At 39.8% G+C, this 25,067-nt stretch overlaps 1 protein-coding gene across 4 annotated transcripts in view; it reads right to left on the bottom strand.

Moving 5' to 3' along the window:
- Positions 1-3,604: 3,604 nt before the first annotated feature.
- Positions 3,605-25,067, bottom strand: part of NUP58 (nucleoporin 58) — a 56,483-nt gene continuing 35,020 nt past the window's right edge. The window contains exons 15-16 of one of the 4 annotated variants that reach the window (XM_073340231.1): positions 24,017-24,112; positions 3,605-6,506 (exon numbers count right to left, since the gene is read on the bottom strand). In XM_073340231.1, coding sequence (XP_073196332.1) covers positions 6,421-6,506; positions 24,017-24,112 — 182 coding nt within the window. In that variant the 3' untranslated portion in view covers positions 3,605-6,420. Of the gene's footprint in view, positions 6,507-8,449; positions 10,541-10,998; positions 24,113-25,067 lie in introns of those variants that run through there. The other 3 variants (XM_073340221.1, XR_012158422.1, XM_073340242.1) reach the window with 3 other exon arrangements.

The following is a 25,067-nucleotide window of genomic DNA, read 5'->3' as shown; positions in this document are numbered from 1 at the left end:
TTTGCCCCATCAGGCATTGGGAACTTAACTCAGAATTCCAATGGGCAGCAGAAACTGCAGGAACTGTGGGATAGCTACTCACAGTGCAATGCTCCGAAAGTCGACGCTAGCCATGGTACTGTGGACGCACTCTGCCGACTTAATGCGTTTAGTGGGGACACACATAATTGAGTATATAAAATCACTTCCTAAAAAATCGACTTCTATAAATTCGACCTAATTTCGTAGTGTAGACATACCCTTAGATGTCTGAGTCAGAGGGATGCAGCCATCTCTGCTTGGGATTCCTCTCCTGGAGTTCGGTGCCTAAGGCAGATTAGTCTTCTTTTGCAACCCTCCCCCCACAAACTCAGAGGAGGATGAGGTGCCACCATCTGCCACTCCGTTATAGCCAATAGCCCACTGGTTATTAGAGCATTTGCCCAGGATGTGTGAGATGCAAGTTCAGATCCCCACTCTGCCTAATTCAGAGCAGCAATTTAAACCTGGAAAGCTTTTCCACTTTGCATGAAATATTTAAATATTCATTGGACCAGAGAAAGAGTGAGAATGACTCTGTAGCCTACTGGTTAGCACACTCAGCTGGGAAACCCAGGTTCCAGTCCTTACTTAGCATAGGAGATGCCTCAGCTGGAGTACTGCATCCAGGTTCGAGCACGACACTTTAAGAAAGATGTGAACAAACTGGAGAGTCCAGAGGAAAGCTACACCAATAAGAGGTTTAGAATACATGACCTATGAGGAAAAGTTGAAAGAATTGGGCATGTTTAGTCAAGAGAAGACTGGTAGGGGATATAACAATCTTCAAATATATTGTTATAAAGGGGACAGCAATCAATTGTTTTCATGTCTACCAAGGGCAGGACAAGTAGTAATCAGCTTAGTTTGCAGCAAGGGAGATTTAGGTTAGATATAGGGAAAAACTTTCTAATTATAAGCCTATTTAAGCACTGGAACATAGAATCATAGTATTGGAAAGGAACTTGAGAGGTCATCTAGTCTAGTCCCCTGCACTCATGGCAGGACTAAGTATTATCTAGACTAGACCATTCCTGACAGGTGTTTGTTACCTAAGAAAGTTGTGGAATTCCTGTCACTGGAGGTTTTTAAGAACAGATTAGACAGACACCTCTCAGGGATAGTCACCTGTCTCAGCAGACGGGTGGAGGGATAGACCAGAGGATCTCAGCAGGTCTCTTCTAGCCCTACAGTCTATGGTTCTGTGTGCACTGGTGTAAATTATAGGGGCTTTACTGGCAGAAACTTAGATGCCTACAGGGTTAAATGGCAAATGAGCAGGGGTTTTTGACTATCTAAATTTTGCACTTTCATGATAAAGAGATTGCATTACGATACTTGTATGAGATGAATTGAAAAATACTATTGGTTGTTTATCATTTTTACAGTGCGAATATTTGTAATAAAAATAATATAAAGTGAGCAGTATACACTTTGTATTCTGGATTGTAATTGAAATCAATACATTTGAAAATGTAGAAAACATCGAAAAATATGTAATAATTTTCAATTGGTATTCTATTGTTTAACAGTGCAATTAAAACTTCTATTAATCACGATTAAATTTTTTGAGTTAATCGCATGAATTAACTGTTCTTAATCGACAGCCCTATTTGAAAGCAAACAAAAATAGCACACATATGGTCATCCACCTAACATTAATTGAGGAAAATATTAGCTAAAACAGACCAAAAAAATCTTGCATTCTCAGCACTGCTATTTTACATAACTTCGATAGTATAGTCCCAAATTTGATTTACCTTAAAAATGGTATAATGTTGCAAGGAATATTCTTTGAATTCTCAACGTTGACTTTAAAGGAAGAAATCCAGCATTCCATAATGGAGCTTTTTAACACCACTATTTGAATTGGAGCTGGAATTCCATTGCTATCTGTGATCCCCTGAATTGATGCAGACTTTTTTTGCTCTTGCTCTCCCCCGGCTGGCTCTGAAGCAGTATCTAGCTAACAAACACTGGAGTAAAGCAGGTACACAAAGAAAGAAGCTATGACTCTGTTGGCTGCTGTTGCACTAGCAATAAGGTGGGTTGGGAGGCGAATGATATTTCTTAAACTGAAAAGAACAAAATGAGGAGGGAAAACATTTTCAAGCTTCCAAACAGACATTACTACAAATAAGGAAGAGCACAAAGTTGTCTTTTAAAGAAAGGCAGCCGTGCCATGCTGAGCCCCAGCTGAGAATACATTTACATTGCAGTCAAAGGTGTGACTGCAGCATAGGCAGGCAGGCATACCCCTCTAATTGAATGAGGGCAGGTAACAACAGCAGTAAAGATGTGGCAGCACAGACCCTGGCATAGGCTAGCAACCCAAGAACATACCCCGAGTCCTCAGCGGGCTTGTGTGGGGTGGCCAGCTCACACTATTATGTCCTCATTCATACTGCTACCGGCAGCAGCTAGATTAAGGCTAGAGGGGGTATGACTACCTGCACTGCAACCTGACCCTCATTTGTGCTATAGATATACCCTCCAATACCAGCCCTCATCCTGCAGCCCATCATGGCAAATAAGATTGGCTCTAGGATGCTAATAATCAGAGCCTACGGCCTTCTCTATGATTTTAGCCACTAGTTGCAAACCTTACAGATAGCCAAGGAAAGCTGTGATTTGCACTGATAGAGAGTATCCCTGCTTGAAACCAGGCTAAGATGTACTGGTGCAAATCGTGGCTTTCCCTGTCTACTCTAAGAGTAGGATTTTCAAAGCACTTCCGTCAGGTTCACTCTGCCCTCACTCTAATCAATGGGAATTTTAGCATTGGAGGCTGTGTGCTGATGGCCGAAATCTGGTCTCATTCCCATTGCAGCCAAGGTCTGCTCTTGACTGGACTGCCAAAGGTGCTGAGCACAGGCTGTTTTGCTGAATTCTCTCCTGGTGGTTTAATCTCTGGTCACCACAACAATAGATACAACAGGAACTAGCAGCAGAAGAAATAATGATAATAGTTGTCAGTGTTTCTCTAAAATATTTGTTTTGATTATTTCTTCCAGACAGCCAATGGTTTCAGATGGTAGAAGCCACTGCTACAGGTAAATATGCAGTCAGTCAGGTAGGCTTTTCTTGAAATGGATTTGAATAATACATACTGCTAAAACTCATGTACATCGCAATAAAACTGGGCATTTCTTGCGCTCTCTCTTATCCCTTGCATTTTGTTCTGTTCCCTGTGAGTGCTAACTTAGAACTACCTTCAGGTGTTGGTGTTGATTGTGAAGAGAAAGCAACGTATCTGGGAGCTGTGCTTTACTAAGCAGAAATTTTGGGAGAGAACAAAGGAATTAGTCTGTATTCTAAAAAAGTTAAGTTCTACAGTCCATCTTTTGATGTGGCGTGCAGCCGCTTTGCGCCACACTGCTGGTGGATGCCCGAAAGATGGCACAGCACGCCACAGAGAATCATCCCAGTGTAAGGGAAGCCTGCAGCACATGAGATCAACATAGCCCCTATGACAGGGTGACCAGATAGCAAATATGAAAAATTGGGAGAGGGAGTGTGGTGTAATAGGTGCCAATATAAGAAAAGTCCCAAATATCGGGACTGTCCCGATAAAATCACGACATATGGCCACCTTACCCTATGACCTTCCTGTTGCTGAAATAAGAGGCATGGCTGGAAAAAGGCAGACATGGCTACAGCTTCCCTATCTTTGGCTGAACACCTCAGCATCAATATTGCCCCTTTAGCCCCTGGCAGCTGGCAAAAAAATGTAGAGCAGCTTTGAGGGTGTAGAGCAGCTTTATGTTGGAGAGCTAGCCAAGTGCAGATCCTGCCCAGGAACCGGGGAGTACACACCCTCTCCTGAGCTGTACTAAGCACACCTCAGTTGTAGCGGAGAAACTGGTCCGATAGGCTTAACATGCTCTGATGTTATGAATAAATTAAGAATAATTTGAATTTCAATTAGGAAGATTCTGATCTTGGGGTTAGAACAGGGGACTCTGTATTAGAACACCTGGGTTTTATTCTTGACGTCTTATGTTGCTGTAAACAAGTCCCGTAGGCCTACATTTGCAAAAGCAGCAAATCATTTTGGATGCATCCGTTCTGAAGAGCTCAACTTCACACATCTATAGTTTGATTTTCATACGCGCTGAGAGCCCTCCACTCCAAAGTCGATGGGAGCAACAGATGCTCATTACTTCTGAAAATCAGGCACAAGATGACTAAAGACAGAAAACCCCAGTAATATACAGGGCATACAAAGTTAAAGGTCCTTTTGCACATTTGGGGCAAATCCTGGTCCCACTGAAGTTAATGGGAGTTTTGCCACTGACTTCAATAGGCCAGGCTTACGCCCTTGGCCCTTAATCTCTCTAAATTGACCCATCTCTGAAATGGAGACAAAGGTGAGGTGGGGAAGTAATATTAACTGGTAAAAAACAAAACAGAACAAAACACCAAGAAAGTGCAGTTATTAATACATTTAAAACAATGTGTGTGGAGAAAGACATTTCTAGGGGAACTAAATTGTTTTTTTAATTATTGCAGGTACTGCATTTTAATACCTGGCAATGTTAGCTCTAATTCTATCAATTTAATGCATTAATTAATTTTCAATGGAAATCTTTATACCACGGATTGCAGAGGTGATTGGGGACAGGAAGAGGAAAAAATAGGTTTGTTTTAAGTGACCACAGTACTTATGGAAAGTGCCAAATTGAGGGCACTGGAAAATAAAGTAATCTATTTATCCACAGAATAGATACAGAAGAGGTAACAAACTAATATAAAACTGCCTGCAATTTAAAATTAATATGAACTGTGCCTTAAAATGTTTGTAGTTAACACCACATAAATTTACCTCTCCTTTTAACTAATTTAAAGGCTCCCTGCCAGTTACAATTATTAAATTAGCCAATATCACACTGAGGAATAAATGTGTCCACAAGGGACAGTTACTTACCTGTAATTCTGCTTCTCCAAGGTGATCACCTTGCAGAATTTTCACTCTTGGTCTTTCTCCCTGTCTAATTCTGCTGTACTTGATCAAAAACATTGAAAGTGGGGGGAAGGTCTACCTGTCTCCAGTTAAGGTGCGACCAGGAATGAGAATATTCCATAGGTGGTACATATATTTAGAAGCTAAAAATGACTTTTGAATGTATACAAGCTATCAGATGTACATACCAGAATTGTAAAACCAGGTTGGGGGTGGAGGGAGAGAGAGCTAAAATTAAGCGAATACTTAAAAGATAAATCTACACTTAGGCACTAAATAAGTAGCCTGATTTTCAAAGGTATTCAGTGCCACTTAGTAAGGAATTAGGAGGAGACTTTCGAAAACACCTAAGGAATTTAGGAGCATAAGCACCATTGAAAGTCAATAGGACACCTGCTCCTAAACTCCTTAGGCGCTTTTGAAAATCTCTCCCTCATGCCTAACTTTAAGCGCTCATTTGTAAATGTTGGCCTATACAGTTAGTAGGGATATGTCTATCCGGAAGTGTTTTCCAGTATGATGCTTCACTTCCAATGAGAGTAACTGATAATCTTGCAGTTCTAAATGAAACACAGCCATTGAAGACAACTCTGATAATTTACACAGAACATCAAGTGAAACTCCTATGGCCCTGACCCTGCAACTAGATCAGTGTGGACAGTCTCTTCTTCCCTCACAGATGTTCATTCACTGAGGTCCCATGTAGGCACCAGGATCTGCCCCATACAGGGCCAACTGCAGGGCCAGGGTCCACATTTGTAACAGTGACAGAAATGGACAGTATAAATACCAAAGCTTGAAAAGTTTGGCTTTAATAAAGATTCCTAGAGAGAATGTATCCTTATTTGGAAGTTGAAAGTAGTAGCCAAAACTGTCAAACATGAACGCCTAACTTTGACTCCTAAATCCATATTTAGGCACTGAAATAAAGGTGGCCAGATTTTCACACAACAAATCCTACTGAGGTTAAAGACAGCTAGAAGCACTCAGCATCTTTGAAAGTCAGGCAGCTTTTACTGAGGCATCTAAATATGGAGTTAGCTTTGGACACTCAGGTTTGTCACCTTTGGCCAATATTTTTTTCTTTTAAGGGTCCTATCCAGCTATGAATTATTCAAACTGTGGTTTTATAATTTTTGGAATTTATCAGATTACTTATAATTTCCAGGATATGTAGTTTTTCAGTATGTTAATAGTTTTATTTAATAGCTACTTGATTCTTGAAGAAGTGCTAAGTCCTTGTTTCCTTCCCTGCTTACTCAGGGTTAATACCATAATGTGTTCTCAAAATCCAATCACCCTAGCTTGCTTTCATAACAATGATAAAAGATAAGCAATTCAGAGGCAGGTCTTGCTGTCACAATACAATGCCATATTGAAAACACACAGATGGGAGAGACAGGGAGTTTCTTGAACAGCAGGTAGAGACTAGTCCCTGATCAGAACCGGAGTTTGAATGCAATTTCACGACTTTCTAAGATGTTACTGTACTTGTGCTGGCCCAGTATATGCCGTACAGGGATGCCTGAGATGAAAAGAAAGAGAGGAAAACAATTCAGATTGTGAGATTTTTTAGTACCATCACAGAAAAAAGTTCTTGAGGCTGGTCAGAGAACAGAGCATCAGCTGTTAAAGGTAGACACAACATCAGAGCACATCGCAAGACTTTGCCTGTAAGTTTCTCAACCAAAAACCTTCCTAGAAATACTGCATAAATACTGCATTCTTTGAGCCCAACAGGAAACTACAAATCATAACAGCCAGCACAGAAAAAACATACCGATATTGTTTTGATCTTTGGAAAATGATTAAAACTACCTCAAAATGGCAGATAGGTTATTTTGAAAATTCTGCCTCTAAGTGACATAGAAGCATAACGAAAGGTTTCAGAGTAGCAGCCACATTAATCTGTATTCACAAAAAGGAGTACTTTGTTAGAGACTAACAAATTTATTTGAGCATAAGCTTTCGTGAGCTACAGCTCACTTCATCGGATGCATTCAGTTAGTCTCTAAGGTGCCACAAGTACTCCTTTTCTTTATAGAAGCATAAGTTCAACTGAAAGTCAATGGGATTTGTGTTTGTTAATCACTAGAGGCTCTTGGATATATTATCTGAGGTATCTAAATTGTACATCCAAATGGTTTCTCTCTGTGCCCCCTTTTATGGTATTGTGATTAGCTAAAAGGGTTGAACTCCTAGAGGTATGTGGGAGGGCTCCAACCCTCCATGACCAGTATAAATTATCAAAATTCCATTGTATAAAAAAAACCTATTTCAATAAACTATTTGTGTAAACGATCTGGAAACAAAAGCTGGTGTACTATGTGGCAGCAATAATGCCTTACAGGGCTTTATAATGACATCTTTGGCAAATTGAAAAATAGTAGTCTCCTGCCACCTGGCGAAAGAAGTACTGTATTGCAAAATTGCTGCAAATCTTGAAGGGAGATGCTAAGAAGAAATATCTTCACAGAAAAAATGGTCCCAGAACAAGGATATCTATTACTTACTTTGTGCTCATGATTAACAATTAACTTTTTTCACAACAAAAAAACCCCCAAAACATTCTGTAGCCTACATTAAAGATAAAATTCCTAAAATCCTTATTTTGTGCCTAATGTAGTGAACAAGGGAGTTAGTCAGAAAGCTCCTCGGCAGGCATGGAGTGGGACCCCAGCTGGACAGGGAAGGGATAGAAACAGAAGAATACGGAAGGGCTGCAAGGACACTAAGGAAAAGGCCAGTCTAGTGGTAGCTCTGTTACTCTCTGGCAATTACTTATACTGTAGTGAGAGTCACATGGACAAAATGGTGGTCTCTGGTAGTGTAAATGGGTGTAAAGGGGCCTTAACACACATGCAAATCAGGACCTAGATACGTAGAGAGCTCAATCAGTTGTTAAAGTTATATACTTTCCTTTCCTCTGGTAGGTTTTTTTTTTTGTTTTTTTTTAAAGAAATAATTGATTAGAACAAATGGTCAAACTATTTATTTTTAAAAAGACACTTACGCACAGCTGCTTATTGGGTGATGTCTTAGTGGCATCTATGGAATTAGCCAATGCTGCAGCTTACTTCCATAGTGGAGTCCAAAATCCTATAGCTTTCAAAACTATTGCTGACAACGGACTATACTACCCAAAGCAAATTAACACTTTGTTTTGAAATTAAATTTACAGTGCAAAACCCCCACCCATGAGAAGGCAAGAGCACACATTGTGCCGCAGTATAGTATCATCTGGGTTCACATAATATGGGAGAAGAGAAGGGATTATGCACAAAAGTCATAAGATTTTAATTCAGAGATCAAAACTCTATTTTTAGTAAGAGCAAGTATACATTATCCAAAATAAATCAATAAGATTTTGCAGCAGTGTTTTTTTTTTTAAATATGACAATCAAGAGAACTAAGGTGATAGGACCAGATTCTGCAAATAGACAAATAATTAGACAAATATGACTAGGATCACAGCATTAATTTATTTTATTGTTTTGCACAATGGTAGGTTGCACACGTGGACAAAGACAGCACACAGTTTAAAAAAATTAGTTTCACAAATTAATACATTACAAGAAAGTCCAGTGGTTCAACATTTTAAATTTAACTTTTTTTAAAAAAGCAGTAACAAAGAAATACAAATATCAGGATTTTTTGATTGCAGCCCAATGCAAGTTTTGAAAAAGGTTTAAGTTGAAATGGACTTTTAAGCTTTTAATACTGCCTTAAAAAACAAAAACAAAAACGCATACACTATTAATTGCCTCTCAAAGAAAATGCTCATCTCTTAGATGCAATAACATACAAGTGTACAAAAGTGAAAAGTTCTGTGTTCAAAACTGATATCCTTATTTCTGAACACAAACAACAGAAAACTCCATGTTTGCCAAAGGCCAGTAATTGCTGTATGCAGACATAACTTCCAGAACATACAAAACAGTACTTGACAACACTTTTACAATTGAAAGCAACTGACTTCATACTAGAAAATTACGCGCAATACCTGTTTTAGAAAAAAGGTGCCTTGGTGAAAGTGATTGTGAATATTCACTTGGATGCACATTATGTACAAAACAATCTCTATATTAAAAGCTACACTTATCTCCAAAATTCCATATACACTCTGTAAGAGATTTTTCTGCTGTTTCTGTTTTAATGCACTCTGAGCTGGAGATGCAGCCCAATGTGCTAAGATGCCATAACATGAAGTTTGCTGCACTTGTAAGACTGGTACTATTTCTATTGTTACAATAGCTTACCCTCAAAGTATACTGTTTTACTTTATTCCTTAGCAGTGACGGGTGTTAAGGGCAGGTAAGGAACTCCTTTTGGAGTCAATGCCAGTAGCCCTGTGTGAATCAACTCTGTTTTGGAATGGTTAGCTACAATTTTCATTAGAGTGGCACAGTCTGCATCCACCACTTGCAGAGAGAAGATACTACTGACTTCACAACTCTCTGCCCCCCCCCGCCCCCCCAGCAATCTCCTGGAATCCTGAACTTGCTCCTGAAGCCTAGCAGCCTCCGAAATGAAGCACAGCCCGGGAGAGACCTGTTTGGTAACATCAGCTGTGACAACACCTTTGTTTGAAAGTCTCTCCAGATTCTTCTTTGGAGTGATTGCTAGCTGAGGAAAGGAAAATGTTGAGGACAAACAGGCAATTAAACACTATTTGCCAGAATTATACAATAGTGAACAGTATTACAGCTCGTCTTTAAAAACAAGCTGCAAAAATATTACAGCCAGGGAACACTATTTGATATTCCTATGAGCATCAAGATGTGGGAGCCTAAAACAACATGGAAAAGGGAACACGCAAAGCAAAGGAACTTGGAGAGTTTTGTCTATGGGGCAAAGTTCACGTTTTTATTATATATACAAATACATATGCACAAATGTGTGCACTGTACTGTGTATATATATATGTATATATATATTTATATATTTACATCCATATTCACAAAGAAACACCCTGAAGTAGATTTAAAGGCCATATCCAGGAACAGAAGATATGAACTCTAGTATTTGTACTAGAATATATTTTATCTGTACAAAAAAACCAAATATGCATATATTCATATGGTATAAAGCTTATTAACAAAAAATATTCTGCTACTAACATTAGGTTAAATAGATGGTTTTAGAAGATTCTTTAATAATGCAGTATAGAACATTTCTAAAACTAGAACCAAAATAAAAATACATAAATGGGTTTCTATTCACAGGAAAATAGTTGTTCAATATGATTACATTTCATATTCCAGAATAGGGAAAAGTAGCAAAATTTTATAAATCTCCTGGGATGCAATTTAATTACTGCATCCATTTAGAAAAATAGACTTTTAGGATGAACAAAGCTGATTCACTTCCCCTTTCCCCAAGAGTGTGTCTATCTTTTTCCTCTCTTGTTTCCAGCAGGAGGTTTCTTCAGCTGAAGAAGTTGCCCTCCTGTCCCAAAACCTGTAGATGCAGGATTAGACACCCCAAATGTCAAGCCAGCCGATGCTGTGATGCCAGGATTACTGAAGTTAAACCCAGATGTAGTTGAGCTGCCAAAGCCTTGTATGGGAAGGAAAAATATTTTAAAATCAGAAGTCAGTTAAATCATAACTTCAGATTTGCCCTCGGTCCAATTTACGAGGGACAGTGACTTACTGAATTACTAGTAATTACACTACTCTGAAGATATCAAAGTGGACCCACAATACTATGTCACATTCCTAAGATATTTTAGATTTGCTGAATTGAGTCAGATGTTACAGTGCAAGCACTGTATATTTTTAAGTTACTATACCTTATAGCGTAATAGTTATTTCCTTTGTTATTATATGTATTACAGTAGCACCTATAGCTCTCAACTGAGATTGGGGCCCTACTCTGCAATGCACTGTGCACATCTGTCTCGGTCTCTGTGTGCTTACAATCTACCTAGACAAGCCAGACAAAGGGTGGGAGAAGCAAAGGCACAGACAGGTGAAGTGACTGGCCTGTGGTCTCACAGTAGATCACTGGCATACCTGGAAGAGAGCTAACAGTCTTATGCCCTCTTAACAAGACCACACTGTCTTCCTAATATGTGCAACACAGGTCCTAACCTAAAAGGGAAATAAGTAAAACATGCCAAGTTTTAGCTATTTTAAAAAAGCCCTTTTGAATTAGTGCACAAAAGACAGCATTTGAAGAGAGCAAGCTTTGGAAAAAACAATGAATAGCTCAGAAGATGTTGCTAAAATAAACAAATGAAATCCATCAATCTTCCTTTAGACTGAAAGTGAAGATGAGAAATTTCATCCCTGAAAGGTAATTTTGTTCAGGAGTTTACAAAATAGAACTGGTCAAATACTAACTGTTTTGCAATAATTAGCAAGTAAAAACACCAAGTTCTGTTCACTCAGATTTTTGAGGTCATATTAGTTATGCATAGGTATTTGTACAATAGCTGGATATTTATGAAAGTGTTAGAGAATCTTAAGAGTTTCTGAAAGATTAGCATGATTCGTAACTGCAATTCATAGCAGAAGTTCATTATTCATCCTTCTCCTGTTTAACAACTTCCAGGGAGATGAGGACTGTGTGCGATTGGTCACATTAATGAATATGTGAAGTAAAGTATTTAACAATCATGGAAAGGATAAAAATCATTTGCTGAACACAAATAATTGAAACATTAACAGAAATTAGGACTGGTTCATAAGCTATTCACAGGCAGAGAGGGAGCTAAACCCTTAATGAGCATTATTTGTAAAAAGTCGTTCAACCAGCTCTAGTTACAAGTATAAAAGAGTCATAAAATGAAAGCTTCTCCATATTCGTATTCAGTATCACTGCCACAATGCTATAAAAAAATTCTGTGGGCTTGGAAAAACACATCCTAATTTACCTCCGAAGTATTCCTCATTTGAGTCCCAAAGTTATCTATGTTCCACACAAATTTGATGTCACAGAATCATAGAATATCAGAGTTGGAAGGGACCTCAGGAGATCATCTTGTCCAAACCCCTGGTCAAAGCAGGACCAATCCTCAATTTTTGCCCCAGATCCCTAAATGGCGCCCTCAAGGATTGAACTCTCAACCCTGGGTTTAGCAGGCCAACGCTCAAACCACTGAGCTATCCCTCCCCCCTCTCACTTCTATTATTGAAAATAATTTATATCAAAAATAAAGAATCATGAAACCCAGTTTCAAGTTATTTATACTAAAGGAATGAATCCTACAGCAATTTAAGACTTGTGCATAAATAATTGTGTGAACACTTCGATTTGGACCTTTGTCCATCACCTGGGTGATTCATGCCAAATAGAAACACAGATAGGTACAAACGCTATACTGGCCTCTTCAAGAGTGACACAAAAATAAAACTCATATCCTACACCTTGATTGTAACCCAATAATTCAGTTCAGTTAATGCCTATACAGATCCTCGCTCTTGGGATACCACTCTTGACTCATGATTTATTTTGAAGATTTCCATATGTTCCAATATTTCATGTACTTGCTTCTTGATGCAGAAATTGATATGCAGGTCAGACTAGGTTCATAATGATCCCTTCTGGCCTTAAAAATTATGAATATATGGAACAGTAAGAATCAGTGAAGTACTAATCCCTAATTCAACTGCTTTTTCATATCAAATTATAAATATGATCAAGAAAATGCCATGAATATTATGAGACTTTAATAACGTATTAAACTTAGTGAAAAAAGTGAAACTTTTGTTTGATTTAACTCTGCCAAAAGGATTAAGCCATATGCAAAATGTATTTTAAAAAAACCTATCAGATGAACCATATAGCTCTCTTTTTGCTATAATTAGAGATTAGGTCGAAAAACCTTCCCTGTGCACACAACTGATCTTTCTTTTAAGAAAAGAATACCTTACAGTAACCGTGGTTCTTTGAGATGTGCATGTGGATCTCACTCTAGGACTAGCACATGATTCCTGTGCATGAGATTGCAATCTCTGAACAGCAATGTCTGTTGAGCCATGCTGCAATGTCCTCATGCTCCCCATCCAAGAGCATCATGGGCAAAGCAGCCACAACCATCCCTCAGTTCCTTCAGAATTCCAGGTAATAGGACTCTAAAAAGTGGTGATGAAGGGCAGGTCCTGGGATGCATATGGATGACACCACAACAAAGACTCCAGTTACAGTAGGTTAAGTAACCCAGCTTTCTTCAGGTATGTGTCTGTGTGGATCTCACTTTAGGTGCCCCATCTGGAAGGTGAGGAGATAGAGGAGTTCTGACTACCACTGACTAAAAAGTGATTGTAACACTTTCCTGCAAGATTTGTCATCTGATCTTGTGGCCAGGTCAGGGGCATAGTGTAACAAAAGGAAAGGGGGTCACTCAAATGACTAACTTTCAGATGTAGGGATGTTTCCGAAGCATGGAGAAGAGGTAGCCTGTGCGCTAGTGAAATGAGCTGTGATGTTTAAAGGAAGAGGTGTACCAGTCATGTGAGAGATTGAAATACACTGGTTAATCCATTTAGATATCCTCTTGGAAGAAGTGGTGTGCCCCTTAAAAGTGCTACTTATGGCAACAAAACAATACTGGGGGTCTGACTAAAGGGTTTTGCCCTATCAAGATAATATAACAATGTCTTGAAACATCCAAGTTGATTTTCTTCCCCCCTCTTCAACCCTCCCCCCCCCCAACACTGGAAGACTATAGCTTTTGGAAAGATCAACAGATTGATTCAAATGAAAGTCTGACACAACTTTGAGAATAAATTTGGGAGGAAGTCTCAACACCATCTAACCTCTGTTTAATGTTGTGTAAGGACGGATGGCCATGAAAGTCTTATTTTGCTGACCCTCCTGGCTGATGTAATGGCAACCAAAAAAGGCCATCTTGACAGCAAGGTAGTGTGGACCACATTCAGAGACAGGGTCTCCATTAGGTTTGTAGGAACAATAGTAAAATACCATACCAGAGGATGTTTTGTAGCTAGCAGGTAAGTATATAGTAACCGCTTTAAAAATCTGGATACAGGGGGCAAGAGAGAGAAAGTAAACATGACTGTACTGGAGAATGGCATGCTAAACTCACTGTAAGATAGACCATAGCTGAACTAAGACTCCAAAGTGTTTCAAATACAGAGTATAATCAAGGACTTTAGGTATAGGAGCCTCCATTAGGTCAAGGTTGCGTGGGACTGCCAAAATTGAAAATCTTTTCCATTTTCAGGAACAAATTTTTCTTGGGGAATGCTTTCTGCTTTCCAGTAGGATCTTCTGTACTTGTAGAGAACAGTAAATCAATAGCACTCAACCAGCCAATATCTAGGCTGTCAGATGTAACAATTTCAGGTCTGGATTTAGTATCTGACCTTCATTCTGTGATAGTATGTTTGGACAGTCTGGAAGTGGTATTGGATGCTGAATAAATGTCTTGAGGAGATCTGTTAGCTCTATATTGATTGAGACAATTCAGGCTATCAGGATCAGTATGAATTTTGCACATCACTTTGATTATCAAAGTAATGGGTGGAAACATAAGTCTTTGATCCCATGGTACATGAAAAGTGTCTTAGAATCCTGGACTCATGTCTCCATTGGAGCAAAAGTCTGGACACTATGTTTTGTTTGATGACAAGTCTATAATGGAATATTCCCATTGGTGAAATAGTGACATGATGGAGTTCTTCAGAGATCATTTGTGGTTGGTAATGGATTGGCTGATTAGGTCTCCTAAATCACTGACAACTCCTGGAAGATGAAGAGTTACTTGGGTTATCCGCTGTTGGCACCATGTCCATAACTTTCATTGCCTCCTGACGTAGACGTGATGAGCAAGAACGTCTTTGCTTGTCTTATATAAATGTATTGCTGATGGTACTGTCTCTTAGACTCTGAATCGTAGAATTCTGTAAAATAGGTACGAATGCAATGCACGCTAATCCGATTGCTTGTAATTCTAGAATGTATATGGGTGGAGTCATGCTTTTTAGGGACAAAGGTCCTTGTTTATGGAGGTGGCCAAGACATGTGCTCCCCACCTGTTCTTGATGCATCTGTGATCTGTATCTTTGTAGGAGGAGGGGTGGAATGCTCTTGAGGTCTGACCTTCCATTCAGTCCTGATAAAATGTGAGCTGCGAAAATAACTTACATACCCATTTGATTTCTCCTGGGGTGATACACAGACTTTAACCACCTCTGTAATGGGTGTAGGTAAAGTTTGGCTAGTGGTGTCCCGTACATGCCAAACTGATATGTGGCCAAGAAGTTTGAGGCAGTTTCTTATTGCAGTTGATGGATTTGTTTTGATACTGGTAATGATCATTTGGATAGACAGAACTCTGTTGTTGGAAGATCTGCCTTTAATGATCTGGAATTGACTAAGGCACCTGTAAATTTCATTGTTTGTGATGGGGTAAGAGATAGTTTCTCATAAAAATTCTCAGTGAGGTCTAGCTGTCTGAAAAGGGGAAGGACATAGATACAGGCTGTGGTGACTTCCTGATGAGACCTGACTTTGATCAGCCAATCATTTAAATATGAGTAGATGTGAATATGCCTCATCTCTTCAGATGTGCTGCCACTATTCCCAGGCACTTTGTGAAAACTGCTGCTGCTCTGGAAAGACCAAACAGTAGAACATTCTATTGGTAATGACTGGGACTCACTGCAAATTGTAGATATTTCCTGTGGGCTACATGAATTGCAAAATGGAAGTTTGAGTCTTGGAGGTTGAGAGCCACAAACCAGTCTTGAGTCTAGGAAAGGGATGATGAAGGTAAGCATTCCTATCCTAAATCTGAGACAGTGTATATGTTGTTTAGTCTTCTCGGGTCTAGGATAGGACAAAGACCCCTTTTTTTGTTTCAAAACAAAGAAATATCAGAAGCAGAAACCCCTTCCCCTGTACTCTAGAGGTACCTCCTCTTTGGCCCACAAGCAAAGCAGGGAAGCCACTTTTTAGCTTTTTGTAAGAAGGATTCATGAAGAGGGATGGGGAAGGGTAATGGGGTAAGGAATCAAATTGGATGAAAGCACCATATGAGACCACTTTCAGCACCCATTGGTCAGTTGTTATAGCAGTACAAGCCTGATGGAAGAAAGCAAACCAGCATCTGAAGGCAGGATCTGGGGATGGCTCATGCCTGATTTTGTTGCGACTCTCAACCCTCGTGTCATACTTGCAGTCTACAAGCAGACGAAGACTGATCAAAGACTAAGAAAGATTAGCTCCTCTGAGAGAACCTTGGTTTCTTTCTGGGCAGATACTCGAAGAAGTAAGGGTCTTCTATCAAGACTACCCTTGGTATCTTAAAGGGCCTGTCATTTGGGGCTGAGGCAGCAAAGTGTGGCCCTGGAGGCCTTAGGGAGTGTAAGGCATTACTGGTGACCTTCAGCAATGATGGCTTTCAACTCTTCTCTGGAGTTGTCAGGAGTTATCTGACATGGGACAGTGTTTTGCAAACAAAAGAGATAGGTTCGTACTCGTAGCTGAGGTGATGCTGACTAATAAACCTTTCTTCCAAAAAGGTCTAATTTTTTGGGTTTTTAGATTTCTTGTGGGAAGAAGAGAGACCATTAATGAACCTGGGATTGGGTGGTTATAAAATTGCTCAAATCCCTTTTGGGGTAACTGATACTCCTTTTCCATTCTTTAACCAGTTTGAAGCAAAATTGTTGACACCTGACAGAGTCTTAGCTGATTCTAAGATGCCCTCATTAATTGGCAATGCTATTCTGGCAGGAGCAGAAGAATGCAGCATATCTGAAAGCTTGGGAGCGTCTTCAATTATTAAAGTTTCTATTTTGAGGATCTCAGCTGTATGAGAAAACAGCCTCTGGAAGGCTCTAAAATCACCTCGGGCTGGTACAGGAAACAAGACTATTTCACTGGGAGAAGACAATGACTGGTCTCAGAGGATGAAAGGTATTGCTCAGAGGACTCTGGACCTGACTGTTTTTCCTGTGAATGCTGTTCTTGCTCCTCCCTGTCTATAGATGGGGGTGTGGTACAGAAAGGGAGTATGGCCTGTGTTTTATTAAGTGGTAAGATGGAGACCAGCTCCTGGATACTCTAGATGGAAGTCCACAGTATGCCAATAGAGCCAACAGGGATCCACCTGGCTCTAGTAATGCTGATCAGACCATTGCCATGCCTGAGGTGGATGAGTCAAGGCTCTGAAGTGAGCATCCCTGGTTTGTAGAGCAAGGCCTTCTCCTGGTCTGTGTGACTGAAACTGCTAGACGCCAGAATGAAGGTGTTCCCCTCCCCAGTGAAGGAGATAAAGAGAAAACTTTCTCTAGAGGTGGCACTGATCTTGAGAAGAAGTCAGTACCAAGATACCAGAGGTGTGTACCAGTGCCTACCGTAGTGACATCAATGTTGAATGTCATGCCAGAGACTTAGCTTCTACCTTTAACATTAAATTGGTTGGTACCATTAATTAAGGCTTCTATTGTGACTGCCAATGTCAATGGCTTCCAGCACAGTCATGAGTAGGGATAGATGGTGCCCTGTGCCTTTTCAGTACTGAGCCAGAAATTGAGTTGGTGTCATTTGTCTTTGGATGAAATCCTCAAGTCCCAGAGGAGAATGAGTTTTTGATCTTCTCCTTGTGGACAGAGGAGGATTGGTGCTGGGAGTAATATTCATTCTTCTGTTTAGATATTCATTGCCTAGAGAAAGCAATACTAGTCTCCAGTGCCATGGTGCTAACCAATACTGAGGTAGTCTTCAATGGGTCCTATATTCTTGCCTGACAGTGCTGTGGACTTCTTGCCAGTACTGACCTGGGGTGCTGTGTGCTGACTGGCAGGGTCACTGGATGACTGGGACTTAGGAACAAGGATTAACCCCAAGATGGAACTGGTCTCTTCTTATGGTCTGAAGTCCCTCTCATTGATTGTTCAAGGAGGTATAAATTTATCCCTGGATTTTCTTGTCTTGGTCAAAAAGGAAGTGTATCCATGCCACAGCCTGGAACATGGCCCCCACCAAGACAAAAAAAAAAGACAGCGGCTCTGGCCATCTGTAAGTGAATGAGCCTCACAGATGGCCATGGTCTGAAGCCCGAGGGCTCTGAATCTGCCACTGTACGCAAAACGTGGAGAGAAAAAAGTTAGTTACTCCCCCCCTCCACCCCTTTTTTGGCAATAGTGCAGTAAAACAAAAAAGTGGGGGAATTTGAAGAGACTAGCTAACTAAAAAGCAAATTTCACTAAGAGGTAGCAGGTAGTCACCGCTTGTTCCAACTCATTGCTGGGGCAGTAAGAAGAAACTGAGGAATGGTTGCTGCTGCTCTGCCCTTTATGCTCTCAGATGTGGGGCAAGAGGACATGCATGGTACAGGGATGGCCTAACAGATATCACTATTTCAAAGCTCTGATCTTGTGCACATCAGGTGCATACACACATGAAGTAGGACCCACATGGACACAACTGAAGAAGAAAACTTGATACAATATTGCATGAAATGTAAATAAGACAAAGATACTGCATTACTCTATATATTGTTGTATGGGTAAAAAGTTGTCTAATTATTAAGCAATGTATTTTTTAAAAAGAAAAAAGGAGTGAGGGAAGGTTGCTAGTGGGACCCAGAAAGGATCAACATTCTAAGACAGTGTAAACTCTACAAGTAAAAAATGAGATAGATCAAAAATTTGGAATTATATGTGAATCCTAGAGATGGGCAGATTAGAAAGAAAATTTATGGTAACACATCTAACGGAAGAGGAGTCAGATCTAAACTCAAGAGCTGCAATAATGGCACATACATGCTCCCCTAGATCCAAACCACCTTACTGACTGTCAGATTAAAGAAAAAGCTGCAGATACAAAATACAATTCTTATTACCTAGGACAATAACAAGGTTCTACAAAACAATGGTCTCAGTGTTGAAGTACTGCACACAGTGCCTGGGGAAGAGGACTGACTTAAATTACAGATTGTATTTTTTTTTTAAATAAGTGTATCCAAGCCCCGTTACTCCATAAAGTACATCTATACTGTAAAATCACATTCAAGCCAGAGGCCATCTGACACAAGCAAGGATTAAATGTATTTATAAATTATCAAAGTTATCTGGAAATTTGATTTCCATAATCTCTTCAAATTAAAACACATCACAAATCTAGACAATATCGTTTAAGTGATTCATAAATTTCCTTATCGATATCCCAATTCAGAAAAGCTTCTGAACACATGCTTAAAGTTAGGTATATGTTTCAGTTCCTTGCCGAATCAGAGTTTTAATGAACACTGCCACTTTGGAACACAAAACTTTAAAGTACTGCATGCCTTAAACCTTTTATACCATTCATTTAAAAACGTTTAATACTAGAGGAACAAAGTTGCTTATGAAGAACATTAAGCAAGTTTTGCACTTTGTAGTACTTCAACAAAAAAAACGGTTACTAACCTTCCATAATATTTGTTTTTGTGAGATGTATTGCACATGTCCATTCCATGTGTGAGCACGCACTGAACATGCTCACTGGAAGTTTCTCCCTCAGTGGTACCCACCGGGGCAGCTCAAACGCCCTCTGGTGCCATGCACCTATAGTGCCATTATAAAACACCCAGTCAACTCTGCACTCTCTCAGTTAGTTCTTTCTTGAAAACTCTGATGCTGAAGGACGTGCTGACACATGTCGGACTCTGATGTGGAATGGACATGTGCAACACATGTTGAAGAGCAACAGTTACAGAAGGTTAGTAACTGTTTTTCCTCTTTGAGTGATTGTACATGTGCATTCCAGTCTAGGTGACTTAAGCAGTTGAACAGGTGGAGGGATCAGAATTCATGGACATACTGACTGCAGGACAGCTCAACCAAATTTGGCATCATCTCTGGACTGCTGAGTGATGGTATAATGGGAGGAGAATGTGTGCACCGATAACCGGTTCACTGCTTTACAAATATCCTGAGTAGGGATCCGTGCTAGGAATACTGTTGCTGATGCTTGTGACCTTGTGGAATGAGCAGTCAGGTTAGCTGGTGACAGAACACCTGCCTGGTCATAACAAGTATGAATGTATGAGGTGATCCAGGACGGAATTGTCTCTGAAGAGACTGGGAGACTCTTCATCATATTAGATACAGCTGCAAATGGTTGGGTAAATTATTGGAACAGTTTAGTCCTTTCTATGTAGAAAGCTACATAGAGCATCTAACATCTAATGAGTGAAGGTGTGGTCCCTCCCTATTTGCATGCGGCTTTGGGTAAAAGACAGGTAGGTAGGTAGATTGCCTGATTGCTGTGAAATTGCTAACCCACTTTTGGAAGGAAACCGGGTGAGGACGTAAATACACCTTATTTTTAAAGTAGACTGTGTACGGAGGTTCTGAGGTGAGGAAACGGAGCTCCAAGAACCTTCTGGCTGAAGCGATGGCCACCAAGAAAATCACTTTCCAGGAGAGGTATAATAAAGAGCAAGTTACCCAAGATTCAAACTGTGGTCCCATAAGCTTTGATAGATCAAGTCAAGTCCCATGGAAGAACGGGCTAGCCCCTCTTACTTGAGGATATAACCTTTGTAGGCCCTTGAGGAATCAGACATATCATCTGAAAAAATAGACCAGTTATCCACCCAAGAGTGGAAAGCTGATGTTTCTGCAAGGTGAATCTTGACAGAGGAAATAGCTAAGCCTTGCTGCTTCAGGTATAATAGAGAGTCATCCTTACAAGAAATTCCTGAGTGTGTGGGTGAAGCTCTACATTGGGATGTCCAGACAGAGAACCGCTTCCACTTTGAAAAGTAAGTATCCCTGGTGGAGCTCTTTCTACTACCTAATAGGACCTGATGAACTTGCTCTGAGCAAGCCTGCTCCCTGGGATTTAGCCATGGAGCTTTCAGGCTGTTAGGTGAAGGGAGCTCAGATTCAGATGGAGCAGCAGACTGTTGTCCTTAGAGATCAGGTCCAGGTGTAACGTAAGTGGGATTGGGGTTGCCACTGAGAGGCCTAGCAGAGTGGAGAATCAGCATTGACAGGGCCATGCTGGGGCTATCAGAAGAACGCAGGCCTGGTCTCAGGTGATCTTTAGCAGTACTCTATACACGAGCAGGATAGGGGGAAAAGCATAATAAAGATGTCCTATCCATGGTATTAAAAAGGCATCCATGACAGAACCTGGGCTGTGACCTCGCCAGGAGCAGCACTGGTGACACTTTCTGTTGTACCAGGTTGCAAATAGATCTATCTGGGGAGTCCTCCACTGCTGGAAAATGTCCCTCACCATATCTGGGCGAAAGGACCAGTCGTGGCGACTGGAAAAAGTCCTGCTGAGGCGCTCTGTCAGGTCTTTTTGCGTTCCCAGAAGGTACGAGGCCACAAGATTGATTGAGTGGGCTGTGCAAAATTCCCATAGCTAAATCGCTTCCTGACATAGGACGGAAGAGCAAGCACCTCCTTGCCTGTTGAGATAAAACAGGGCTGCAGTGCTGTCCATAAGAACAAACAAGTTTCTGCCCATAATGTGTCAGGAAGGCCTAACAGGCCAGGTGAACTGCTCTGCATTTCCTGACACTGATGAGGAGTGAAAGTTCCTCCAAAGACCAAAGGCTGTATAAAGAGAACACCCGCACAAATAGTGAGCGGATCCAACCACCAATTGAGGGAGATGAGGACCCACTGAGGTACTATTAGTTCAAAGTCCAGATGGTAGCGGTTTGGTGGGTACATTGAGCCATGTCTGGAGGGGCGTGAGGTGCAGCCTTGCCTGTTGTGCCACATATGTGCACAAGGCCATGTGACCTCAGACAATTTTGGGCTGTTGTGACTGATATGATCCTTGAGGTGAATTATCAGGGATGTGATTGTCTGGAAAGACCCTCTGGGAGGTAGGCTCTGGCCTGAGTACAGTCGAACCCCGCTACAATAAACTCTACCCTCTGCGCTGGAGCAAAGGTAGACTTCTTTACATTTATAAGGTCTTGGGCCTTGAACGTCAACTGCATAATCTGAATGCTGGACACTTCCAGAGCCCTGGACCTGCCCTTGACTAGCCAGTGGTCTAGATAAGGTTAGACCTGCTCCCCTAACCTCCTCAGAAAGTCTGTCACTACCACCAGACATTTTGTAAACATCTGTGTAGCTGCAGACAGGCCGAATGGGAGGGTAGTGAGTGGTTCACTACGAATCTGAGGAACCTTCTGACATGTTGGTATATCGATATATGAAAAAAGGCATCTCTTAAATTGAGGGCAGCATACCAGTCCCTGGGATCTAGGAAGGGGATAAGGGATGTCAGGGATGGTCTAGATAATACTTAATTCTGCCTTAAGAGCAGGGGACTGGACAGGAAGACCTCTCCAGGTCCCTTCCAGTCCTACAATTCTATGAACTATGTATAAATATAAGAAAAAGACGACCACTGAGAGAACTTGTCAAAGCAAGGATAGCCGTCCCAGTGACCATCACAGGTGGTAAGAAGGAACTGATAGGGCAGGGGGCTAGCTGGGAGCTTTATATCGGCGCTATAGGCGTGCAGCAACAGAGGATGGTTGAGCAACCCCAACGAGTACTACTGAGGGAAAAATTTCCAGCAACTGTGCTTGGGGCACGTACACTCCTAGGGTGGAATGCACATGTGCAATCATTCAAAGAACTTGACATTTTTATCATTAATATATGAAAAATTAGTAAATAACTTATTTTTGGCTTAATGTAGTTCAAGCATCAGGAACCTGTAAGAAAATTTAATGATTATAAAAGTAAAAATATTTGAGCATTATATAAAAATATGCATTTGTTACTAAACACAAAAAATGCTAGAGTTCCAGTTTTGTAATATGCAGATTCTACTAACAGAAACGACATGCACTTTACCAGGATGTTATGCATTCATGAGCATTAGCCACCCAAATCAAGCAAACATTTATTTCCATTTTGTAATGTGCTGTTTTAAACTAAAGCATTCTTTAGACCTCATTTGAAAGACGAATCATCCTAAACTAACAAAGAAAAAGCATGGATGCTACACACTAGAAGTCAAAATTAATGCAGTCCTTATTTGATGTAATACATAAATGAATATGAGCCAGAGGAGTCCACAGGAAAAATCAACAACATTATTTCAGCGTTACTGAAAACCCTTGGTTTTTAGAAACAGCTGTAATTAGAAAAACAAAAGTAAAAACAAATAAAAATACTACCATAAACCAATCCTGGAAGGCAGACATCTACTCTAATTTTCTAGAAAGCAAAAGCTATGATAAATATATGTTCTAATAACTAAAGCTAATTACAAAATTAGATATGGGTGCCAAATGAAAGTCAGATTTCAAATACCCAAAGTTTGGGAGTAATGGGTCCAAGCTTCTACATCTATTTTATCACTAACAAAAAGAATGGAATGAGTAATAAGTAGGAAGTTGCCAAACTGACAGCGGTATGAAATAAAAAATGTATTCAAATGTTGAACTATATGAGAGGCCTCAGAATGAGACAAGTTTTCAAAATAAAATCCTTAATTTATATATGGGAATTATGAAAGTACGAACTGACAACTGCATATATAATTTGCCTTTCTGCATACAAAATGTAGGGATTTAGTTTTGCAAAGGTATCCTTAAAGTTTAGTTATTGTAAGGTAAATTCTGACTAAAAAAAAAGTAAGAGCTTCTAACTATTGGTGAATTAAGTAGAACACATTTAGAAAACAACAAAACTTAAAATAACCTTAAGAAGTCTACCTTTCCCTTGTATTCAAATAGCGAGCCGTGTCTCCTGTGCCTCAAACTACATCTGATCTGATTTTTTTTTTTAAAAAACTAAATTATTAGTAAAACAGGAGCTATCATTTATTGAAATCAGTAGTTTCCACTTAGGGAGACAGCATCCAAAAAGGGGTATTTTAGGGGTTGTATTTTTCCCCTCTAAAAATCAATTTAGTTTAAAGTAAATATTTCTTTAGTTAAAACAACATTTTTCAACAGTTTTACTGTAAAGGCAACTTTAAGCATACACATGATCTTGTTTCCAATTAGTTTTTTTTAAAGTGAAACCTGCAGTTGGATTATGCATTTGTACTTCTAAGACGAATTTAATTTAGACAAAAGCAAACCTGCACTAAGACTTCCTGAGGGTTTATTTGTAGTTCCAAATCCGAACGATGGTGTGCCCGTGGCAGTGCTTCCAAAAGCAGAGCTACTTCCAAATCCTAGTGGAATAGTAGTAAAGACATGCAACAACATAAAAAACTGGTAACATAGAACACTGCAATTTAAAATTTATAGTTTTTAGACAATAATTTAAAAGCATATTTAATCCTAAGAATTATTTTCAGTAAATCTATTTCACTACTCAAAGTACCCTGCTCTAAATGCAGCACTAACTAAATTCTGCAAAATACAACCCCTGCCCCCACCTCCAGCAATGCTCAAACAGAAAAGCGGCTGAGAATCTTAGAAAACTATTAGTAGTTTCATCTAAAAACAACATACTGAATGGTAAGTATTAAGCTATAAACAATGACTGCAATTAAATGGAAATGTCTGTAGTCATAGTCACATTATTCTATAGCTATTAAAATACAAAAAGGGTGATTTCAATGACATCATGTCACTCCACCACCAACAGGTTAAAAACTAAGCAAATTCAGACTTAAATTACATGACTAGGGTAGGAATTGTAGCTCCAGTAACCTTAAGACTTGTCTACATGATAACAATTTCCCCATTTTAACTAAAGGTGTTATTTAAAACCAAATTTAGTTAAATGAGTGCCAAAGGCTGCATGGACACCTTCACTTTAGTTTAAACCCTGTTTATTTCAATTCAGTTTAAATTGGTTAGGGATCAGTTTAAGCTAATTCAAAATAAGCCACACTTTAATTGCAACTTTCTCATGTAGACAAAACTTTAGCTGAGATGAAAAGTATGAGGTAAAAATCTCTAATAATTAAGACAAAGTATCTGGCACTCTTAGGGGTAAATCACTGTAATAGGAAAACAAATACATGAAATTAGTTTGGTCACCTGGCTCTGATAACTTTATAACTATTAAATTCGTATGAATTAGGATTTCATCAGAACCACTCAGAAATACATCCTTGCAGGAAAAGGGCAGCCATCTTTTACTCTATAGTTATGTAATCTCAAGGAACAATTTGATTT

Source organism: Lepidochelys kempii, chromosome 1, assembly GCF_965140265.1.
Source record: "Lepidochelys kempii isolate rLepKem1 chromosome 1, rLepKem1.hap2, whole genome shotgun sequence".
Classification (NCBI taxonomy): Eukaryota; Metazoa; Chordata; order Testudines; family Cheloniidae; genus Lepidochelys; species Lepidochelys kempii.
Note: the sequence above shows the minus strand (reverse complement) of the source record. Positions and strands in the feature narration are given on the sequence as shown.